Raw genomic sequence first — 22,366 nt, 5'->3', positions numbered from 1 at the left:
GCCCACTAAGTAATAACAGCCTGTAAAAGAGGGAGAGGGAGGGAATGGTGTTGCACAAAATCAATCGTTTCAGTCACAGTTCACCCCCATTAGCTGAGTCTTGAACACTTACAATTGAATATATGCTGCTGTAATTTGCTGAATTGGTGCCTCGGAGCTCACTCCTGCCAGCACTAAAATTAGCACCAGTGTGGTACGTGAATTTGCATCCTAAGGAATGAGATTGCTGGCGGAGTTCTCCGGTCTGACAGTGTTGCGCAATTTGGGTGCCATGGGTCGGGTGCTGTTAACAGATGTCTGTTTCTTCACTTGAATGGACTGGGCTTGCTGTGAGAAAATGCTCTTGCAACCTTCTAAGACTCCACAGCTGGAGCAGCCTTGTGGATGAAGGTAGTGTGGGGGATGCAGATGGACCTTGCTGGACAGGAGGGCCGGGAGGAAGGCCATAAGGTTGTGTGGAGAAGGAGAGCCACTGCCCTGAGAAACCTTGAGGGCATGGACTGGGTGACTGCACGGTGAGGAGCCCGCTCCCTGGGGTGCTGCATGGCTATTAGCATGGAGCTATGGCACGAAGCCCAGGCAGCATGTGTGTGTATGAACACATCATCCTGGCCCATTGGTGGCCAAGTCGACAGCAGGAGAAGAAACTTGCAAGGTTTTCAGATCCTCTGCAAAGGATTCCATTTTGATTTTCCCATCACTTTTGGTGGCGTTCACTGCAAGGTGGTGTGGTAAGCAAAACGACAGAAAGGAAATCAAAAAGGCAGGGCAGCCCTCGAGGGTGTGTATTGCATGGTGAAGCTTTAATGAAGCACATGTGATCTTTCTTTAAGAGAAAGATTTGATTTATTCAATGGTATTGGAGTGGAATTTGTTGATACCTAATATCCTGCAGGCTGGGAATAGCCAGCGAGGGAGCTGCAGCCACAGCCTTTTTCCAAATCTGATTTTGGGGGTAGTTCTGAGGCTCATTTCCACACGGAAAGGAAGACTGAGATGAGAGAGAATTTGATCAGCGTTCTTAAAATCTGCGAGAGGACTGGTTTTTTTTGATGTTAACATCCAGTTATTGCCTTATAGTAAATGGCAGCAGAGAATCGTAGATGTATTCTGAGTCACGAAGCAAGACCTTTCAACCCTGGAAAAGTACGCACCCAGAGTCAGGCAGCTCGGCAGGGGCAGGGTTTTATTGGAAGCAGGTTTCCATGGACAGGAGAGAGTGAGGATGATCCTGGAGCTGCAACATTTACATTGGAGTTTGGTAACCTGGTCACTTAATTTCTCTGCCTCGTATTTCTGATGCGTCCGTGCTTGAGATGCGTACATGTAGTAAATCGGAAGTGGAGTTAGTAATTCCCTTTTGATGATGATGAGTGCCCTGTATGTAGACTGCAAAGGTAAACTCAAAGAACTTTGCTCCTTTTATCCCCAGGCACTGAGCTCAGCCTGGGAGCAGGCACTGGGGCAGTGGGGCACGTCAGTCCTTCCTTGGCAGCCTCCATTACAGTCTGCCCTGGTGGGGCTGAGATAAGGTGTGTTCCTGCTCCTGGTGGCAGCCAGGCTGGGTTTGGGCACCACTCCTACCCTGCCTCTCTGATTTGGGGTTGGTGTTACAGTACAGTTAAATCTGGACTTGGTAGCCCATTGGTTTCTGCAGGAGGTTCTTTAGAGTTCAGTTTGTGTTTATTTCCCAAGCAGTGCTGGCTCTCCCTGGAGGTGACTTTTATAAAGTAATGGGGATGAGTAGTTCTTAATAGATTTTTACCCTTCCACGCAGCAAAATCAGGTACCCTCAGTGCCAAGGGGCTTCACAGAGCTGTGAAGGAAGTATGTAAGTAACTGCTGTGGCACTTTTGTGATGCACAGGACAGGCAAGAGCTCCAACTCAGTAGCCCTTAGACCAGCTTCAGAGAATGATCTTTACAATGTCTTCTGAAAGATCTAGAAAAGAAGAAAACTGCATATGAAGGGAAATTGCCTAATCTAGGTTTGCTTTTGGTGCTTGGAAAATCAATGCATGAGTAGCATCTGTGCTTTGAAACAGAAGGAATTAATCATTAATTATTCTGATACCCATTCTAGCATCCAGCAGTGTACAGAGATGGATGTGACTGCAGAGAAATGTTAGCGGGGGGTATATTCTGCCTTGGGCCATGTGCCACCTCACAGGTGAGAGCTTTGATGGGAGGAGAAGCCAGAGCCAGGCCTGTCTGTGCAGAGGATCGGGTTGGGTTCCAGCCCTCGTGCTGCACGCCTGCTGATGGGCTTGGCACTGGTGGCAATGCCAAATGAATGGAGTTGCCAATTGTGCAGCCCTCCGTCGTCCTTCTTGTCAGATTGCCCTGATAACATCGAGTGATTTCTCCTGATTGCTGGCCCTGAATTAGTGCGGACAGTTTGGAATCCAGAAAAAAGATAGGGGAAGAGGGTGAGATGGAGCTGGAAGAGGACTAGGAAAGGGAGGAGCTGCTCAGGTGGCGTTTCAGATTGCATAAACTCTGTTCTCTTGTGATGAATTCAGCTTTTGTTACTGCTGTACGTGTGAGTAAAGCACGTGAAAACCTGTGTGCCAATGCTGAGGAAGGGGAAGAGGTTCTGGAAAGCTGCATCACACTGACAGCAGGGGGGCATGCAGCGACATCCCGGGCGGGCAGCAGTGCTGGTAAACAGGATGCAGGGAAGATAAAAAGGAGAAGTAATTTTTCCACCATCATTTCCGTTTGTTCCATTACCAAAAAAAAAAAAAAAAAAAAAAAGTCACAAACAAGATATGCTTTGAAATAAAAAGCAAGCAGCTGTATAATATTACTACAAAGTACCTGAAGGAAGGATCGTGATAGAATCAAACTGCACAGGGAAAAGCAGTTATGGCTGTGGAAAAATAATCTTGGTGCTTTTCCTACTCAGATACAGGTATGGGGAGGAACATCACAGCATGGCAATGAGGTGATTCTTGTCATTTGCGTGACAGAGACAAATTAGAACCCAGCTATCTCAGGGTGGGAATGATTTTTGTGAAAATTAATGACTTGATTAGAAGGAGAAATGAAGCTTCTTCAAGGGGACATGCAAATAAAGGAGGAATCACTAAAACTGTCACCTGATGTAAAGCGAACATTACCAAAAGAAAGATCGGTGGGATATTGTAAAAAGACAAATTTGATATGATATTAATCATGTACTGCCAGCAACCACAGAGGGAAGAGCAGGAGGGAAGAATTCAGCTCAATATGTGCGTGTATGACTTGGAAAGTGTCTTCTGCTTAGGTGGGGGATGAAAATCCCATTTCCAGGTGAGCTGGGTGCGTTCTGTGCACCCCTGCTGGGGTGGTCGGGTCCATATTAACCTGGATGGTGTTTCTGTCTCCAGCCCCAGTGGAACAAATTTGCCTACTTTCATCTGGGGATGAGGGCAATTCATTTCAGTCAGTGCCTGCAGCTCCCAGATGGCAAATTTGCCAAGCGTGGTGTCTGCATTGGATGACTTCTGCAACCTTTCAGGAGGATTAGGGCCACTGTATTCTGAACAACAAACAGTCGCAATCTCTGCTGGGAAGGATCACATCAGGCTAAAGCTGAGCGAGCATTAAATCTGATTTTGAACTTCAACTGCTTCATTAAGATCTTAGTCTATAGTGGTAATTAGTTTCGGGTTCAATCCCAGTCTTTTCTTTCCTTGTCCTCTGAGAACAAGCAAGACAGCGAAGCCAAAAGCAGTGCTTTAGTTAAGGAGGAATACCCCGGGTGTTAATGACTGACAGCGTGCAGCAGTGCGTTGAGTTTGAGGAGTGCCTGAGGGGTTTTCTTGTGTTTTCTACAAAGTCTGTTTTTGTTTCACTCTCTTTTCCTTGGGCGTGGAGAGCCACAGACCTTTCAGGCTGATGTAGGTGACACGAGTTGGGTCCAAAGGTGTTTACCAGACATCTTTGCTGTTGTTGTCCAATACTACCAGTGGGAGAGAGGCCGGTGTGCAACCATGTTGGTGCGCATCATGTCAGACTGAAGCCTGATGGGCATTTGGCCTTGCACAGGGAGGGGGCCTTGCAGAGACCTGACAGAAGTGTGAGCTCAGGTGCCACGCTCTAGCTGCACGTGGCACAGTTGAGTACAGGGGTAAGGTGGTAACTTCATGACGTGTGGGTCTCCATATCCTCGGGTAGCAGCAGAGATGTTGGCTTGTGGCGTGCGCTGGGGGTGGCAATGCTGGGAACGAGCAGGATGCGCTCCTGCTGCTGGAAGAGCATCTTGGCCCATCTGTCTGCAGGCTCTGGCAACGGCCCCAGAACAGTTTTCATACTTGGAGGCACATTTTTACAACAGTACAGCTCCAGGTTTTTTTTTTTTTTTAAGTATAGGGAAAGCGTATGTTGCCGAACACATGGCAGCTTTCTGCTGAGGGTGGTGCTCTGCAGAGGGAAGATTTGCAGGGCAGGGCCACTCTCCTTCAGCTCCAGTTCTAGCACACCTGCTCTGGGTCTGCCTGCTTTAGGAAGTGCCATTTGCGCTGCTGGCAAGGAGCCCCAAACACTTGGTTTTCTAGTGGCATCGCACCTGCATCACAACCTCCTCCAAACTGTTTCCTCCTGGCCCAGCATTGCCACCTGCATGCAGCAAGCTTTGAAGCCTCTGCCTTTCTTCTCTTGCCTGGAAGCAGTTTCTGGGACTGTCTCTACATTCCCCACGTATATTTACCCACAAATCACATCTGGCTGCAGTGGTGCTAATTACCCCCTTCATGGGACTGCTTCCACCACTTCAGGCAACCGTGGGTCCCCAGCAGTGCCCTTCCTCTTCGCGGGGGCCGTGTGGGGAGAGAACAGGGCTGGCCCCCAACCCACAGGCATCGACCCCTTTTCCAGGCTCTCATTTCCCTTTCTTGCAAATGAAGGGGTTTCCCCTCCCTCCTCAGCAGGACAATTTCCCAGTGATGTGCTCCTGAGGTGTTTGACCAAATATTATTAAAGCTCTGCAAGGGCTGATAATCCCAGAAGCAGCGCGGCGCATTCCTGTGACATTGAAATCATTGAGTAATTTTACAGTACATTTGAATTTCAGCGTCGCTCAGCCGCTCACTTCCCATTAACGCTGCCTGGAATTTCTTATGTCCATGCACACAAGCAAAAGTGTCAAGTTTCTCCTTCATGCTCCAGAACGCCACCTGAATCACAATTGCGCTGCAGCTAATTGTTATTAATTAAGCTGTTCCTAGCGCTCCTAGCTGGGCTGCTTTTCTTCGTTGTAATAAAAAGCGGACGCATTTTGTGAGAACGGTGGTTGCCCACGTTAAGGAAGGAAAACAAGGGTGCCCTGTTCCCAGGAAGCTCTCCTCGCCCCGTGAGTGCTTTTGATGCTGGTTTTGGGGTGCGAGCTGCGTTTTTAAGGATGTTTGGGAGCAGCGCAGAGCCAGGCTCAGTGCTGCCGACTGAGGTATCCTGCCCTTCTCTGCCACTTCCAAGGGCATTTCGCAGTGGGTAAATTTGCACTGAGCCGCTCTCCCTGCACGTGCTCCTGCATCACTTAAGTGTGCGGCTGTGGCAAAGCCCCGGTCACAAGTTTAGAAGGGGATCACAAGGCAGGAGCTCTGTGCATCCCATCGGGCTCCCCCTCCCACCTCTGTTGCCTTTCCCAGGTTCAATTTAATGAGATCATCAAGTGGAGCAAGCGAGGAGAGGGCATTAATGAAACAGGGACCCTGAGAGCGGCGTCCTCGGCGTTAGGAAAACTGCTTGCTGGCCTTTTCCTCCTAATGAGGCCGCTAATAACGTGCCCGGTGCTTCCCAGCCAGCAGCAGGGAGAAGGGCGCCTCGCTCCCCCTCCTGCCTCCGTGTTTGTTGGCGATAAGGAAATGAGGTGGGGAGGTCTTGGGGCAGAAATGCTGCTGTCGTCTTGTGGGATACAGGAATCTAAAGCTGCCTTCAATCTGTGGGAATATGTCATCTGTGTCTTCAAAAAAAGCAACCAGACATCTGCTGTGCCTTTCGCTTTTCTTCTCCCTTGCGTTAGGCTAAGAACCAGACAGCAGGTTATTTTGGCGCGTCACTGAGACCTGTTATTTGAACAGAGAGCTGGCGGGTCCCATTTACAGGATAAAGGTGCTTGTAAATGTCCTCTTAAGAAGTCGGGAGTAGGTCTGGGATTTTCTGTAGTTGTAGTTAATCAGGATCTGGGGGGACAGCTTGTGCATAGAGGTAAGAACTTAGCCCAGAGGCACTGGGCGGTGGTGGCTCACTGCTCCAGGTGTGTGCAAGGCATTGCCTTTCCTTCATCCCAGGGAGCTCTTGGCCTTTGGCTGTGAAATGCCCGTTCTTCTGCTGGTGGCATTTACACACTTACAGGACTCAATTTCAGAAGTCGGCGCGAGGCTTTGTGGCCCCATACCTGTCCAGAGAATGGTCGTTGAAGACTTCCTCCCCAGGCTGTGTGTTGATCCCCAGGGGATGTCTGGCCAGCAGATCTGGGCAGTTCACTCTCCATGTGAGATTTGGGTCCCTTCTGTATCCTTCTCTATCCAGGAAAGCTCCCTTCTTTGTGGAGGGGACCTGCGTGTCCCTGGGTGGGCTCTTGCTCTTGCAGACAAAGCAAGGACCCACAGTTTCCATGTTTTTTTAAGGAAAAAGGGCCAAGAAGAAAGATACCAAGGCCTCAAAAAAGACCAACTGCATTGTAGATATAAGCATATATATGTATGTGCGTGTACATTATATATAGATATATATATATATAGAAATATGGGATGTGTTCCTGTTCCACATAAACTCAGCAGCAGAGGAGCATGCATGGGTCTGTGCTTTTCCTTCTGTGTGCTGATGCAATCCCAGCTGCCTCCTGCCCTCCCCAATTCCCTGCAAAGGGTTGGTCGTTTTTCCCAGCCCTGCAGTTAGTAAGGGAGCAAGGTGCAGTGCTGATTGCCCCATTGATAAAACAAGCCTGCTGCTGCAGAGTGCAGGACTCAAAACTGATGGTGCTTCTGCTCCTGGGATTTACCACGTGAAGATGTTTTATTGCTATCTTGTGACATTTCCCTGCACTTTTATGCTCATTTATATAACTGTTGTCTTTGATTTATGGCAGATTTTCTTCACGTGTAGCAGTGCTATAAATTGTGCAGCCCTACTTGCAATGGTTTTAAATTTAAGGAATTCAGTAAACTATGGGATTGAGGGGAAAGGGCAGAATCCTTTTGATTTGGCTTTTGATCACAACCCCAGACAAAGCTGAAGCAAGCATCAGAATAGGTTGGCACAGCCCATTTCCCTAATACAGCCAGCTGTGGGGTATTTTTAGCATGAAATGCAAGGTTTTTGGTGCATTATAGAAGGACGTACGTGGCCAAAACCACATTATGGTGGCGTTTCTTTGGAGATCCCTTGGAGCTCTGTTAACCGAGGTCCTCAGGGGTTTTTGGAGGAGCAGCAAGCGAATGTTCTTCTTTCCATCCTAAACCTGCTTGTTCATATGTTGTGTTCTGAGATCCTCGGAGAAGCTCAGGTTTCCAAGGGGCGTTCTGCAGCCACCGGGGGTGAGAAGCCTATCAAAGCCACTGGTCGGGCCGATGAAATAAAGACCTTGGGTTTTGATTTTGTCGGCATCTCCCGTTGTAGGGGAAGAGAAACAGCTCATTTAAAAATTGCTTTCTGAGTCGGGCTGTCAAAGCGGCTTTCTGTTGACCTTTACAAATTGATACCGTCACAATCAATGGACAGAAGTTTAAGGGCAGCCTCTGGGGGTGGGAAAGAAACCCAAACCTTTATAAATAATAAACGGAGCGCGTTTTAAGAATCCCAGCAGAAAGAACAAACAATATTAGCAGGGAACGTAATGGAGCAAACAGATCCATAAAGAATTCATAACACACGGCTTTGACAAATACAGTTACTTAGAGCTTATCTTTTGGGACGATTCCTGAAAGTATATGAAACAAAAATGCCACATGTGCCTTATAGGTTAGGCCAGCAGAGTGATCCCCAGTGCTGCAGCACTCCCCGTCCTCTGATAGACTTGGGAAAGGAAGCTGTCAGTGGAGGCTGGGTAGAAATTACGTGAAAAGGGCCAAGGCAGCCTGTCTGTGACTTCAGCCTGGCCCCTGCTCTGCGTTTAGCTGCCCAAGCACAGGTTGCCTTGTGTTGCTCCAGACCAGTTATTTGCAGACTCGTTTGCTCAGCAGGTGTTGGCGACAGGCTGTGTTTTGGTACTGTAGGGAGAGATTTGGGTTCTTGGCATTGTGTCACATTACAAGCTCAACTTTAGGTGCTGCAGGAATAGTCTGTATTGACCTTTGCAGGCAGCAGAGAGTGGGTTCTTCGTGCAGTGATTCAGAGCAGCAGCAACGCGTGTGTGTGCTAACCTGCACTGTGGAGCAGTGTTTAATGACTAATACAGGGACACATAAGCCTGTCGCCCTGAATGCTTTCCTGCATGCTCTGGGTTGCAAATAACAGCCCTAGCCTTGCTTTCCCCCCAAGACTGCTCGTATATTTCAGGGTTTGTCTCCGCTATCTCAAACCAAGGCTTTACCTGCACTGGGCCTGGAGCTGGAAGCAAAGACTGCCTGAATATTGCTTAGATAATGTCTATTAATTGCTTGGCTTGGTGAGGCACTTCATTGGGAACTAAACTGTAAGCGCTGAAGACATTTCAATAAGGAAAGCTATTTTTTGCATCCTGCATCTGGTAAGGAAATGCCACGCTCCCTCTAAGCTGTGCATTCATCCGCACTAAACATTTATTTGCATGACCGTAAAAGAAATCTTTAATTCTACATGCTTTTCTAACGCAACTTGAGCGCTGGTAGTTCACCAGTTTGACCACTGGAGCCAGCAAGTGTGGCCTCAGTGCTGGCCCTGCCCATTGGGTGCAGGTGGTGGCATGGGCCCCTTGCCACCTCCGTGTCACCCCCTGTCACCACTGTCCCTTGGCCCAGCATCCAGGAGGCTTAGCTGCTGCCTCCTCGTCGGAGTGAGCGCTTCCAGCTTCACAGCAAGACCTCAAGGAGAGCCAGATGATAGAGCAGATGGCAGATGACTAATTTGGCAAAGTTAGATGAGTGGAAATTGTTTGCTTTAATTGCTTGTCAAGTCCAGTACCTACATTATAGTTAAGGAGCAACTATTTACCCTCAAAATAGAACAAAATGAGCAAAGTGTGTGTGTGCAAGAGTAGGGAGAAGAAGAAAGGGAGATGTACCCAGAGAAAATAACTTGGTATGCACCCTTGGAAAAAAGGAACCGCTGGCAAAGCCTCTTGTATTAATTTCTGCTTTTTTATTGTGGTAGCCTTGTAGCACATCTGTCCCGTTGTGCCCTTTCCATACCACAATACATACAAGAGGAAGCTAAAGGTGAAACAACGCCGTAAATGTTTACATAAGACAAGCAGATGACAATGGCTTGACTCGGTCGGCACAGGCAATTATCCTTGAAATGCCGCAGCATAAATCAGGTCAACATTTTTGATGCCGTGTTTTGGTTGATACAAACATGAGCACTCCATCAGTAAAATATGCTGCTCAGCATCAACCAGACAGGTTTTGGAGAGCTCAGTGCAAGGACGGGGTGCCGTCAGCTCAGGGAAGTGTAATCACACATAAATAATCCTTCTCGATGAAGTTACAATCCCTGTCAATCCTCACTGTGCCTGTTTCCTTGTTAGGAGCAGTGAGAAGGATCTGCTTGTTGCAGATGGCAGCTGATGGGCCCCGGCTGGAGGTGGCATCACCCTCCCAAAGCATGGCTTGGTAGTCTTTGTGAGACCGCTAAGTAGCTTTGACCCCTAGGGAAGGAAGGAAGAAAAGCCTCTCATTTTAAAACCAGAAGCCACTAGGGTTAAAGGAGAGTGGCTGGTGACCTCAGGTAGGTTTTGGCCTTCTCCCAGGAGCCATCTGTAAGACTGTGAGAGCAGGCAGGGCCCCCCTTCATTAGGATGTGGCTAATTGCAAGCAAAAACCTGGCTTCTGCACCTCCTTCAAAGAGAGTTGTGAAATAATGGAAGGATTAAAACTGCTTACCCCTTCTTCTATGCCCAGGGTACCCAGACTAGTGCTGAGAGTGGAGAGCTTTAGGAAATGAATGGGGGCTGCTATGAGATGCTGGTAATTAGCTGCTCGAGTATTTTCCCCCCATCTGGGGGGTCTCAGCAAATTGCCGGGAGCGTTTGCAATTATTAATAAACAGTTACTTCGGCTGCCTTTCAGGAAACCCTGATAATGGTGCTGTTTGTAAAAAGGCAGCTAATTAAGTAAATAAATTAGAGGGAAGTACCGAAAGGCTGTGTTAGGAAGAGGTTGTTTAGCTCTTCCTGGCCGGGATAAAAGACCGTATTATTCTGTTTTCCTGAAATGAGCACATCAGAGCATTGAAGCCTCTTAGTGGTTTTGGTCTGCTCCATCAACAAGAAGGGGATGTGCGGAGACACACTGCTGGGCTCTCACATGGAGATCTGCACTACCTTGTGTGTAAGGCAACGCAATAACAGGGAGACCTTGGGGGCACGGCATCCCCCAGGGGCAGCTCTGTTGAGTCCTGTGATGTATCCTCATGCGATAGGATGGCATTCATGTGTCCTGAGTAACTCCAGATGTAGGCAGATGCAGTGGGAATGAATGAAAACATGAAGCGGGTCTCCCTCCTTCCTTGCCAAAGTTAGCTCGTCTGCTGAGCTGGGAGGATTACCAAATCAGCTAGAATTACAAGAAGCAGAGCCAGACTGAGTCAAAACTGTTTCGTAACACAACATGTAGATGTATTTGGAACAGGTTGCCCAAGGAGGCTGTGGATGCCCCATCCCTGGAGGCATTCAATGCCAGGCTGGACGTGGCTCTGGGCAGCCTGGTCTGGTGGTTGGCGACCCTGCACATAGCAGGGGGTTGGATTGAGATGAGCATTGTGGTCCTTTTCAACCCAGGCCATGCAACGATTCTATAATTCTATGTATCATCAGTGGAGCAAAGAAAGAATGGCCCAAAAAGTGGAAACAAAAGGACATTTTCAAACGCCTCAACTGTTTCCTACCTCTGAGTGAACATCTGAATGGTGTGGCTTCGTTAGGAAAAAATGTCAATGGGAAATTAATTTCAAAGAGATGTGCATGAATATTGATGAAATACCTAAGTTCAATCCAACACAGACAATTATGACTGCTGTAATTAGGGCCATTAGGAGCTGCAGCAGTTCTCTGTCACTTTAGGTAGCTGGGAATAAGTAAGCAACTGAACCTGAAGCATCAGTGCCTAAGCCATTGCATCAAATGGGCTGGGCATGAGGTAATTATATTAAAAAATAGTGGTGTTGGAATTAATTTTACATTTTCCTTCCTAAAATTCCTATTTCAGTGAAAATTTGTTGTCTTACCAATGAAATCCATGTTTTGCCTACTGCATGAAACTGCTTCAGGGGCTGGATGCCAATTTCCATCCTCCTTTGCAAAGAGGCAGCTCTCAGCTCCCACTGCAGGACAAGTTGGCTTCTGGATTGCAGCAAAGCATGGGAAAGGGTCATCAGGGTCAGAAGACATCAATAAAATGAATTAAAATGAACAAGCTGTAGATTTACTCCGGGTCCTTGGGAGCAGGAATTGTAAGTTTCCCATTTTTGTTTCTGCTGGTTGCACTCTGCACAGCAGGAGGATGCACTATGTGCAGCTCCCCCACATGGACCAGGTTTGGGATTTAAATGAGAAGCTGACACAGGGCTGCCGAGGTCTGAAGGTGCTGGGAAGGTGATATTAGTTGTGGCTGTCTCTGGGCATCTACCTGTAATTACTTTGCAGTCCCAAGAGAGAGCGTGGCAGTGGGCTTGTTTGTAGAGAAACGGATTTGAGAGCATCACAGCACGCTGGTAGCCTGGCACAGGTCAGCAGCTCTCTGGGTTTGTGTCTGCAAGTCTGTATAGGGATGTCAGGTTTTCCTGTGTGTGCAGCATGGAAATGTCTGTGAAGGGTTTCCCTCATTGAGACACCTGTGCAAAATCTGCTGGGTGAGTCAGGAGCGTGCTCGCTCTCAGGTTTACATTCAGATCCAGTGCTGGGAGAAGCTACAGGCTGGGAATGTATTCAAGCTAGTACTGTTTTGACCACTGTTAGAGACAGATGTATTAGTATTTTTTATGAACCCAAGAGAGGATGTGCTGCAGGGGCTGCTTTCAACACATAATCTTTATTTTCATACCATTCATCAGTTTCTGGGGCTATATAAGATAACGTGTTTACCAGCGCACGACAAAGTGCTTTGAAGAGGTTCTTCTTTATGAAATATGGATGATGGTGTTTTTGTATGGCACGACAAGGAAACGCGCTTTGTCGCACTCGTGTTTATTTTGGCACTTTATTTCAGAGATGCTCCGGCACAGAAATGCCAGTTGCAGTTGGAAAGACTGTGGGAAGGATGGAGGTGCTCTCCCAGCTCCATTCTCCTGCAGGAGACAAACAACCCAGTCATTTGCCTGGCTTTCCTACTGTTTTGCATTGGCACATCGGTTTCCATCTCGGCTGGTTTCACTCGTGTTGCTGCAAGAGCGGGCTCCAAATGTTCTGCCTCCCTACAGCAAGAAATGGCTAAATTAGCTTTCACGAAACATTTAATGTGCGTGCAACACGAAACGGCAGCGTTGCGCTGGATAGCTTTATTAGCTGAGCTGCTGGAATTGTTTTCTGAGCTATGCTGATCCTTAGCACCGATTGCAAAATGGAACAGAAATTATTTATTAGTCCTCGGGAGCCGTAAGACAGAATAATACTTATTCGGCTGGAAACACAGTCAATCTTGTTGTGATAGATGCTGCTGCTGCTGCTTTCAAGGAAAAAGCAAACAAACTGGTTTTGTAATTGGGAGCAATAACGCTCATTTCAAAAGTTTGGGTATATGCAGATTAATTTGCCCACTGGTAGGAACGTCCCAGAAGCTGTAGGTAAAGAGCAAAAGTAAGTGTGCACAAGAAGAAGCCCACCAGCACGCTCCAACATTTAAGTAGCACTGCTGTCGGACAGGCTGAGAGCTACGTGAAGTAATGCTGCTGTAAAATGCTGCTTCTGTATTTTTTTATCGGATTCATTTTTGTCCCTGCTTGATGCACGGCCATCTAATAGACTGAGCAGAGCAATAATTCAGCACTAGCTTTGAACCGAACTTCAAGATCAGAGTACTGTAATATTAAAGAGCAGCTTCTGAAAACTGACTGTATTAGGCTGGGATTGCCTCGCTCATCTGGCACATCTCCCTTGTGCATTCAGATCACAGTCTGGTGGCTTACGGAAAGACTTCTTGCTCTTCTCTTTCTTCTGTTGAACCGTGCTAAGCAGGGAAGTGCTGGGGACCCTGGGGGAGAGTAGGGGGAACGATGCTGGGTCCCAGCCTTTTGGGTAGCTTGCTCTTGGTTTTTTGGCAGACCTCTCTTAGACATCAGCTGACAGGAATAATGCTGGCCAATGCGGGTCCACTCAGGTCTCTTTGTCCCTATGTCCTTTAAATTGTGGGCTGTTATCCATTTGTTCTGTGTTGCTGCGTTTCCCACCCCTCTGCATATGCAGCAGTAAATAGCAGCACCTCCCTTTGGTGAGAGGTGTTTAGTTGGCTGAGGTGACCCTGGGTCTTCCCCCATCTGCTGCTCATACCCAATCCTCTGAATAATTCAGAATGTTTATTGCAGTTACCTGTATCCCTGGATGTAAAACATACCTCTTTCTTTGCTCCCGTGTTTTCTTACTCACCTGATTGTGCTTGTGGTTTCTTGCAGTGTGTGCTGGCACAGAGAACAAGCTGAGCTCCCTCTCTGACCTGGAGCAGCAGTACCGGGCCCTGCGCAAGTACTATGAGAACTGCGAGGTAGTTATGGGCAACCTGGAAATCACCAGCATCGAGCACAACAGAGACCTCTCCTTCCTGCGGGTAAGCAACCTTCTCGTTATTTCCTCCATCTTATACATATAGAGGAGTGGCCATGGATGCTGGGCCGGAGTTATGACCCTAATGGAGCATTCAGAGTCTGGAGGAGGTCTGTGATAGTTCAAGGCTCTCCTACCCCATGGAGCTGGGGTTGTGTGCTCTGGCAGTGTGTCACTCGAGAGAATTTCCTGTTTTGTATAAGTAATTCGCTTTTAGCCTTTGGGTTTGAGGAGGAGTGTTTTGGCATGGTCTGTGTGTTACCTGTTAAGAGGGCAGCAACTACAGTGAGTAGGAGGTGAATGCCCAATTAGAAGAATTTAAGCCCATTGCTATTTGGCATGCCAGAATTGATTATGTTGGGAAAAGTCCTAGTTGGTAGTGATCCAACACTCACAGGCTGGCACTGGAGGACGCTGCAGGCAACGTGACTACAAATATGGAGGAAACTTGGTGCCTAGGTGTGAGGGCCATGGCAGGAAACACGGCTCGTGGTGCTGGGGTTACAGGATGCACAGGTCATGCTCTCAAATAGAAGTCAGCCCACGGCACAGATTTGTGCTGCTCGGATTGTGTAGAATGGCTCACATCTCATTCCGCAAAGCGCTCAGGTCACGTTTCGAGATGCGTGTCTGTGTGTAAGTGCCATTTTCATAAGGAGCACATGGGGGAGTGGAGGAGTTCCAATCCAGGCAACCCCACAGGTTGTGTTACACCCAGGCACTCGCTTATCGGCTCACGGGCGAGCCTGGTGCTCAGCTTCAGTTCACAAAAACCTGAACTTTCTATTATGGGTTCTAACAACAGCAAAGCAGATTCTCTAGCACTGTGCTTAGCTGTGCTTCATGTTAAATTTGTTGGGGATTTCACAGGATTTCTGCTTTGTACATCGGCCTTCATTTGCTCAAAGCTGTTGAAAGATCTGCAAGCAGAATCCCGCTACCAGATACACGTCTGGAGTGCAGTTTGGGGTGCTAATTGCACTCAGACTAACAGGTTGCCTGTTAATTTGAGCGACGAATGCCTCGGAAGTAAATGCTATCTGTGCATTTCACAGTTGTGACAGGTGGGGAAAACGCCTATGTGCTTGTGCTCTGAAATAGATAGCCTTGGGGCAGCTGGACTAACGTTGCCCACCGCATAGACTTCTTGTGAGGGCAGGATCCCTGCACTGCTTCAGGCATCACTGGGGTTCCAGAAGCTCCCCAGAACCCCCAGTGGAGTCATTGTGCATGCCGCCAAATGCGTTGCAGATAGTTTACCCTCTTAAGCTTCCCACCCTTCCTGCTTTGACCAGGAATAGGTGTGGAAAGCAAGTTAGTGGTCAGTGAGGGAATCACCTTGTCGAGAGCTGCCATAAGGAGAGTTAAATGTTAGGAGTAATGTGGCACTAAAATCAGCAAATGAGAGCAAGGAAAAAGGGCTCTGGTAGTGAAAGATGGTGGTCTGATCGTGTTTGCTTCTTGGCAACAGTTTCTATTGCTTTTTTATTGGTGTTATCACTTGTCGTACCTGAGACTGCACTCTCAGAGAAGTCCCAGCAAAGAGCAGGACTTGAAACAACACCCAGCAAACTAAAACTCCAGGTAATGTGATAAATGGTGGTCATTAAAATAGAAAACCAAACAGAGGAGAACGTGTTCTTAGTGAGGTGAATAAATAAATAAGATTTGGCATATTTACACCGATAATTCCACATTCATTAGTTAGGCAGTATTACTTGTTTTATCGTTTAAAAAATGATTTGAATGGCCAAACGAAGGTGGCAGATGGGAGATAAGTAAATGAAAAGCCATTTGTCTCCTTGACTTCAACGTGTTGCACTCATCCTGCACTGTGACGTTCTGCCAGTCTGCTCTGTTTTTCTCAGTCTCCTGCAAAAGCTGCCTACTTTACCTTCAAGCAGGCCATCAGTGGTTTGGGTTGTCTGTGCATCTGTCCAGCGAGTACACTGGCACTGTGTCCCCTTGGTTCTGCTTGGCATAGCTGGACTGCCCATCGCCCAAGGGAAGAGGGAAGACCTAGCTGGTGATGCCTGCTGTGCTGTCATGTCACGCACTCGTAAATGAATATCATAAATGAGTTCAAGTGGGGGAAGAAAAAAGCTCTATAATTTTATTTACCCTGCAGAGGAAGATTAAAAGATCGGCGTCCCATCTTTCACGTTTATTCAGACGCTTATTTCCTAAGTAGATTTGCTTTAAGTGTGTGAGTTAGCTCTCCGGATATCTGCTGATTGAGACTAAAGAGGGCTGCACGTCACCTCAATGACATGCTCAGCCGCTCAGCTTTGAAGCATGGTGTTGAGACCACAAGTAGCTCTGTTCACCCAAGAAAGGTTTGAACACGCTCCTCGTTCTTCCTAGCAGTCCTGATTTGGTGCGGGCTGTGAGCATGCGTCTGCTGTCTTGCTTTGGGGAGCTGGGTATCACCTGCTTGTGGGTAGCCAAACTGGGGAGGGGGATCGTGGTGTGAGGCAGGGCTGAGGTTTTTCTCTCTGTCTGGAATTTCCTGGTAGATCAGATACCTATTGTAGATCAGATACCTGCTGTAGATCAGATTCCTACTGCAAATGACTGATTCCAGAAGCAGGACCCTGTTTTGGTGCCACTTGGCGAAACTGACAACTTGTATTGTGGACAGTTCTTACTTTCATAACAGTGTCTCTGTACTGAATGTTCTAAATGAAATACAAAATTAGCGTACCACGAAACCACCTTCTGTAGGCACTCTTCTTCTCTTAAACACATTTGGTAAATGACACTTACCTCTGACCAACCCCCAGCCTTTCAGCAGTTCACAGTCAGAAGATTGTCTTCTTGTCCCTGGGTTTTATTTAACCAATTCAGATTATTTATTTTTGAAGACATGACTGAAGTTCTGCACCACGCACTGCAATAACTCTCCCAAACGATTGTGAAACTTATTTCTAACTGCAATCAACGGCCTTCAGAAATGATCTACCACTGCCTTTTAAATTCTTTCTTCATTTACCTCGGCAGTGCCGCTGTAGTTCCCTGAACCACGGCTGTTAGCACTCTCTGCATGTCATTTGCTGGGCGTGAGCTATGTGGCAGGCAGCTTTATTGCTGCTGCAGTTTCTGCACAAATGTGTAGCCCCTTCTTCCCTCTGTCAGCATGCATAACCGTGTGCTCTGAGCCCATATTTATTATCTCCCTTACAGTGACGCTTACACTTTGTGGCAGGTGGAATGCGAGGGCTGGGGTTTTCTATGGAGAATACAGTTTATTTTTGCTTCTGGTTGCGTTCAGTCTTGGAGGAAGACTGGTTCAGACAGAGCTCCTCCGAGGGAGGCTTCCAGCACAGGCAGGGCAGGAGCTGTTGCACACCTCGCTGCCCATCGACGTTCAGAGCTGCATCTGGTCAAAAAAATAAGTACTGTGTAGTTTTGAAAAGCTTTCTAGTCTCCTGCAACGAAACAGGCCTGTGCAGACCCTTCCGAAAGCTCTGGCTGCCTTGATGAGCAGGAGAGAGCCTGCAGGCTGAACAGACGTGCTGCAATGAGGAGCTCCAAGACAGGAGTCCAGTTTGCTCAGCAGATCACCGCAGGGAACAGCCCCGTGTCCTCTTCTGCAGCGAGGTGAATTCCCAGCTGGCAGGCTTGGATGAGGGACAGGGAGTAGCACCTGTCAGAAGACCCCAAAAAGGAAGTGCTGTAGGGTGGCTCTGTCTGTAGGGAGGGGAATTCTCTCCAGAAGTGCATTGTAGTCCATCCCTAGGAGATTTAGAGGGGTAAATCTGCCCTGTGGCATCTCTCCTTCAGTGAGTTGCATCTGGACAGCCTCACCAGTATGTATCATCTTTGGCTGGCAAGAGGCAAAGAGGCCTCTACGTAATAGCAGACCTGGAAATCAAATACGTGCACTTACTTATTTGCAATTGCCTTCCCAGCACCTTGCCATTAGAATACAAAGCATCAGAGCCGAGCAGAGCGGTGTGCTGGGCAGTGCAGTGTGTGCCACACACACCACCTCCATGGAAAGAGGACACCTCTGACCTTCTGCCTGTATCTGGCTGAGGCACACAAAAGCAATCAAGGCAGCTGTTGCGCTGGGTGGGTTACAGGAGGCCAGGGGCATGCCAGGCCGTGCTCCTGGCATGGACAGAATGTTTTACACCGGCTGGGATCAGCTGCCAACTGTGTTGGATGAACCTGAGATGCGTTTGAAGCAAGTTGGATCCTAAACTCAGAGGGTGGAGTGGGAGCAGAGGCCAGCTGCATGATGCATCTGTGGTACAGCTCTTCTCCAGGAGGATGGCTTTTTCTTTCATTTCCTTTTGCTTCTGCAGAAGCTGTAACTTAAAATAATCTTGGCAGGGAGTATTGATTGCCAAGGGAAGCAACGGCTCATGTTTGTGGGGTCATCCAGATCTGTCCTGCATGCAAAAACGAGTGGTCAGATGGCAAGCCATGCTGCAGCCATGCCTTGAGAATGGTGCAGTGCAATGATACAGTAAGAAGTGAGATGATGAAAGAAAGGAGTGGTCCAGCAACCTCAGGGCAGGGATCAGCACTTCCAGAGCAACACCCATCACCTCTTGAAGCACTGTGCTGTCCTGCTCTCCTCCCTCGCTACTAGCTGTCAGCAGCATTCACACTGCCCTTGTACCTGTGGGGTGAGACAACAGCTTGGTGCTTGCTGCATGCACCCGTACTGAAGACCAGCGTTATACACCGTGCAGTCCCTAACATCGTCTCCTCCAGCACCATCCCAACCCCACCACTCCCCAGGAGCCCTTTCCAGCAGCACCCTTACCCAGGGCTGCCTGTGTGGCCCCTGACCCCCCACCTGCTCCCTCCCTGCTCTCCTGCCAGGACAGCCCCATAGTGCCTGGCTATGCGTTCCCCCTCCAGTGACAAATAACCCTGAAGCCATCGGCCGCAGCAGGAGGAGCACGGGGTTAAACAAATGCATTTGCTTTTGCTCCCAGCCCTGCAGCTCAGCACACAGCTATTTCTGTCCGGCTCTTGCGGAGTGTTTTTTTTTTAATGCTGTTTACAAACTCCACGGCTCCGTTTCTCACTCATGTTCTTGTTGGTTCCCCACAGCCAGCTTTCCACTCTGTTTTTACACTCCTCCCATCTCTGTTCTTTTATTTTCATGGCTGCCCAGGGCATTGCAGCAGGCAGGATAACGGGGCCGGGAGGATCGCTTCTCTTTCATACACAGAGCCAACCTCCTGCACCTACAGTAATGTGATAAACCCATCAGTGTGCCTTTCTGTCATCCTCTTTTCCCCACCAGCGCTGCCAAACCACCCCAGGGCTGCTCTGCAGGGCAGCTTTGGATTGGCTTTGAGGCTGAAAGTGTAACTTAAAGACTGTGCAAGCTGGTACTCTTCTGTTTGAATTAAATTTTTAGCTTCTGCAAAGCAAACAGAGAGGAGAATTAATATACAATTAATCCTCAAGCTGGGTTTGCCAAGCCATGGCCAAATGTATGTACATTAGCGATTTCCCCATTAATTTAGCAATTATTTTTGGTGGCTTCGTGTGTAAGACAGACTTTGAAATAACCACTTGTGTTTGCGAGAGGAGCAGCGTGCTGCATAAATGCCAGCTCCTGCTGTGACCCAGGGTCAGTGCATGCAGCTGTGTGCCAGGCTGGGCAGAGCTCTGGGGAGGCAGGGCTCCGCCAAAGGGACTGATCCCAACCTGAGGCTTCATCTCCCACATTGCCAGCTCTCCAGCTGCCCCTGCCGTGGCGGAGAAGCCTTCAGTTTGGGAGAACGTCCTTCAGCTGTGTCACACGTGGAGATGAGAGGATGGCAGGTAGAGATTTGAAGTCCAGGGTGATTAAGAAGTCTCTTTAAGCTGTCTTTTAGCCTCTCCCTTTCAGCTCCCATTGTACTGGAGGCACCCCACCTCCTGCCGCCCTGGAAGCCTGTCTGATTCATGTGCGTGGCAGTGATAGCAACTCTTGAGAGATAAAAGGAGTCTGACTTAAATTATTCACAGCAACCCAAACCCACGCACATGCTCCACATCACTAATCCCTTTTGCTCCTGCCATCCTGTTCTCATGGCTGCAGCAAAGCCTCCTGTTTTCATGTGGGGCGGTGTGCCGGCACCCAGCGCTTTCCAGGTTCCTGTACCCCTCCTGATGTGGGGCAGAGATCTGGAGATCTGTCCTTCCCACTGACCCTTATGACCCTCGCCAGCTCCTCCAGCACCTTGCAGAGGCCAGGCAGGTATGGGAGTGTTCTTGCAGAGGTGTGTATCTGTAAGGTGTTTAGCGAAGCCAGCATGCCAAAGTGCTGGGCAGGCACTGTAAAGGCACTGCTGGTGGGAGGAGAATGTTATTAAACATAGAACAGTGCAAACCTTCTTAATTAGGCGGTGTTTCTCTTAGAAGCTCTTCTGCCCTCCAGGCAAGTGAAATGAGTTATGCTTTTCCTTTCAACCACCTTATGCTTCTAATGATCTTCCTCTTGTAAATGTAAACCTCTCCTTACCTACGTGTTGGGAAATGTTGGCTTAATTGAAGCCGTGCTAAATCAAACAAGGAGGTAAAGTTAAGCTAACCAACAACAAGAAAAAAGACTGGTTGCAAACACTTCCAAATTATAAATGGATTTACTAGGTTAGAAAGAAAATGATTGCTTTTCTTTGTACCTCAGAAAGAGGGCTGTCTGCATCTGGTGCCAATGGTGAGTGCAGTGAGTTCTGAGTCTAATCTTAACCCTAAGTTGACACTGGAGGAACCTCCCCTGCTTCATACTGTTCCCTGACAAACTCCACTCGGGTGACTTTTAAGATTATTTCTTCTCTTCTTTGTCCAACCATTATCTCAAGTCCTGCCATGGAGCAGAGAATGAAGTCGAGGGAGGCTCAGATGAGGTATAGGTACCTACAGAGATATCTAATTGTTGCAGAGTGGTATGCACTAAGTGCAAGCATGCTGTGCTTTCCTTCGAGTATCTTTTCTTCTCAGCATTTAGGGAATGAATTGACAGTTTTTCCCCTAGCCCTCCCTCTCTCTTATCCCATTTTACTATGGAATAAAATGAAATTTAACAAACTGACTGTCAGAGAGCTGAATAATCTTGCATTGTAATACACCAACTCAAAGTCCTGGATCAATGGGCTTGAATTGCTGTTAAAAGCTGTATGAAAGGGAAAGCAAAGTCTTTTGCTGTAAGCTGTGTCAAGGGGTGGAGGAGCAGAGGGATGGATGGAGGCTTAGCCAACAGTTTTTGTGCTAAACCAGATCAATTTTAAAGGTTTCCTCTGTAGCTGCCTGCCAGAGGGCTTTTATAGTTCGGAACCGTCAGCAGAATTGTGCAGATTGCAGCATTTAGCAGCATTAACACTCCCCCAGCCCTGATACTAGCACAGGGCCACCTGATGGCAGAGCTGCGTGTGCCCAGCAGGCACAGGAGGGGGTGGCCTTCCTGAACATCCACCCATCCACCAGTGGTCCCAAAGCCATGTCCTTGTGGCTGCCGCTCGGTTGTTCAGGGCTTGCCAGGGGCAGAGAGTGGCACTGCATGCTAACCCTCATGGGGCACATAATCAGGTGTTTCTGGGGTGTCCCCAGCACCAAACATCATCACAGGTTAAATCAGGAGGGCTTTGCTAAAGCCATGAGGATGCAATAAGAACAGTACTTGTTCAGGTGGTTGAGTACGGGTATTCCCTTTGACTTCTTCTTTAAGACTGCTTATAAGGGTGGTTAGTGATAGGACAAGGGGGAATGGCTTTAAACTGAGACAGGGGAGGTTTAGGTTGGATGTTAGGTGGAAGTTTTTCACCCCAAGGAGGTGGTGACGCACTGGAACAGGTTGCCCAAGGAGGTTGTTGATTCCCCATCCCTGGAGGCATTGAAGGCCAGGCTGGATGTGGCTCTGGGCAGCCTGGTCTGGTGGTTGGCGACCCTGCACATAGCAGGGTGGTTGGAACTGGATGATCACTGTGGTCCTTTTCAACCCAGACCATGCAAATATTCTTGCGCTTCTGTTTGAAGTTAGGTAGGAGGCTAATAGTGTCCACGTTCTATATTGAATAGTGTGTAGTGTTCCTTTTTCCCCTTTGGTGGTGATTAGTCCTGCCAGAGAGGAGGAATGACATGCTTTGTGGTACTACCTGAGTGTAATGAACTTGAAAATGTCAAAAGGAGGGTGGAAATACCATGCTAGTTTTGAAAAAAACTGCACTTTTCTGTGCAGGGAAAATAAGTGATAACTTAATGTTGCCTACTGGAAGGAGGGGTTATACCAAAAATGCATTCTGTAAGAGAGCCTTTGCTCATGCTTTGAGAAAACAGCCTTGAGGAGCCCAAACTGGAGACAAGAGAGCCTCAAAGCAACTGCCATTCAGTCTGAATAGGATGCAAAGGATGCAACTGAACGGCCTACAAGCTTGAATGGTGGCAGGATCTCATTCTGATTTCTGATATTTTGGGACTGATTCAGACCTCAAAGGAGTTGTGAAACACTATGAATTCTTAAGTCCAAGTGATCCTTACCCATCAG

The 22,366-nt window shown here is 48.1% G+C and overlaps 1 protein-coding gene across 6 annotated transcripts in view; it reads left to right on the top strand.

The window, feature by feature from the left end:
* ERBB4 (erb-b2 receptor tyrosine kinase 4) overlaps window positions 1-22,366 on the top strand; it is a 491,485-nt gene that overhangs the window by 163,438 nt on the left and 305,681 nt on the right. For all 6 annotated transcript variants that reach the window (XM_015289117.4, XM_015289115.4, XM_015289118.4 and 3 more), the window contains 1 exon segment: window positions 13,725-13,876. In XM_015289117.4, the coding sequence (XP_015144603.1) occupies window positions 13,725-13,876 (152 nt within the window).

The sequence above is a fragment of the Gallus gallus genome, chromosome 7 (assembly GCF_016699485.2).
Source record: "Gallus gallus isolate bGalGal1 chromosome 7, bGalGal1.mat.broiler.GRCg7b, whole genome shotgun sequence".
NCBI lineage: Eukaryota > Metazoa > Chordata > Aves > Galliformes > Phasianidae > Gallus > Gallus gallus.
The sequence above is the reverse complement of the archived record's forward strand: the minus strand, read 5'-3'. Positions and strand labels throughout refer to the sequence as shown.